The sequence below is a fragment of the Monoraphidium neglectum genome (genome assembly GCF_000611645.1).
Source record: "Monoraphidium neglectum strain SAG 48.87 unplaced genomic scaffold scaffold04049, whole genome shotgun sequence".
In the NCBI taxonomy this organism is placed as follows: Eukaryota; Viridiplantae; Chlorophyta; class Chlorophyceae; order Sphaeropleales; family Selenastraceae; genus Monoraphidium; species Monoraphidium neglectum.
In genome coordinates, this window is record NW_014009580.1 from 4,223 (window position 1) to 5,582 (window position 1,360).

The window sequence follows — 1,360 nt, forward strand, 5'->3', positions numbered from 1 at the left end:
GCGACGCGCTCGCCCATGCAGCCTGCACCAACCGCCGCTGCCTCCCTCGCTCCCCGCCCGTCGCTCCCCCCCCAGCCCCCCCACGAGCCCCGACACCATCCTCAACATTATACTCACGGCGATATACATCGCCGACATCCTGCTGAACTTCATGGTGAGATATAATAACTGTGGAGATCATGCGCAGCATGTGCACCCCTCTCCTCTTGTGGAATTCAGATTAGCCAGCAAACCCGCTCGTTCCTTTCCTTCCCGCATCAACCTCCCTCTGTCCTCCTCGGGAATTGGCCACACAAAAAACTCACTCGCTGTCACATGCTTCACGACGACGGCGGACGAGCCCGCAAAAAGAACTGCACAGACGTCGCCCGCCGCAAGGCCCCACGGGCAAAATGCGTCATCAACCCCCGCAGGTGGCGTTCCACGACGACGAGGGTCACCTGGTGATTGACGCGAAGACCATCGCGGCGCACTACCTGCAGTGGCGCTTCTGGGTGGACCTGCTGACCACCGTGCCCTTTGACTGGTGAGACACACCACGGCACAGCATGGGTCGCCTCGATTGCCCTCCACAGCAATAACGGTTCCTGCAACCGCCATCCAGCCGCTTGGTGGACCAGCCCGCGTGAACCCCAGTGCACGCCGCACGCGGGGCCACCCAGCGGCTCTGCGTCACGCTTCTTGTGGATCGAACTTGCTGTGCTTGCTGTGCTTGGTCTCCCTCGATGGCAAACAGGGCCCTGCACTGCTGTTTTTGACTGCATGCCCCGTAATGCCGACCGACTGCGGGTGCTGTAGTCTGCTGCGCAATCGCACCTTTTCATAAAATCGCATGAACAAACACGAATGCAACCACAGGATCGTGCTGGGCGCTATGGGCCTCCAGTACTCATCCACAGTGGAGGCGCGGTACGTCGCGCTGCTGCGCCTGCTGCGGCTGGGCCGCGCGTACCGCCTGAAGAAGGTGCGCGGTCAGCCTGCGCTTTGCATCGGCATTGGTGCGCGCTGGCACACCAGCGCGCGCGTGTGCGAAGGGGCATGGGTGGCAATCGGGGGGCTGCGCTGTTGAATCAATTTGCATGCGTGTATTGACGTGTTTGTGTGCGCGCGCGTGTGTGCACGTCTGTATGTGCATGCACACGTGCGCGTGCGCATGCTGTCGGGTGAGGGGGCGTAGAGACCAGGGGTGATCAGAGGCGCCTCATCAGGAGACCCACACATGGGTCTGGTGGGAGGTGCACAAGGCCGCGTAAAGCTGCGTGTCGCTGCTAGACGCAACCTCGGAGCGCACCTCGCCCTTGCCCCGTCCGCCCTGCCACCATCTCCTGCTACCACAGTCACCATATCTCTGCAACTGAAA

At 61.8% G+C, this 1,360-nt stretch overlaps 1 protein-coding gene across 1 annotated transcript in view; it reads left to right on the forward strand.

Moving 5' to 3' along the window:
* The window catches only part of MNEG_13786 (hypothetical protein), a gene marked incomplete at both ends in the record, with an annotated part of 2,210 nt that extends 852 nt beyond the window's left edge, over positions 1-1,358 (forward strand). Inside the window, 4 exons of the mRNA XM_014037743.1 lie at positions 76-154; positions 414-526; positions 859-964; positions 1,338-1,358. Of these exons, the coding sequence (XP_013893197.1) occupies positions 76-154; positions 414-526; positions 859-964; positions 1,338-1,358 (319 nt within the window). The remainder of the gene's footprint in view (positions 1-75; positions 155-413; positions 527-858; positions 965-1,337) is intronic.
* Between the last annotated feature and the right edge of the window lie 2 nt (positions 1,359-1,360).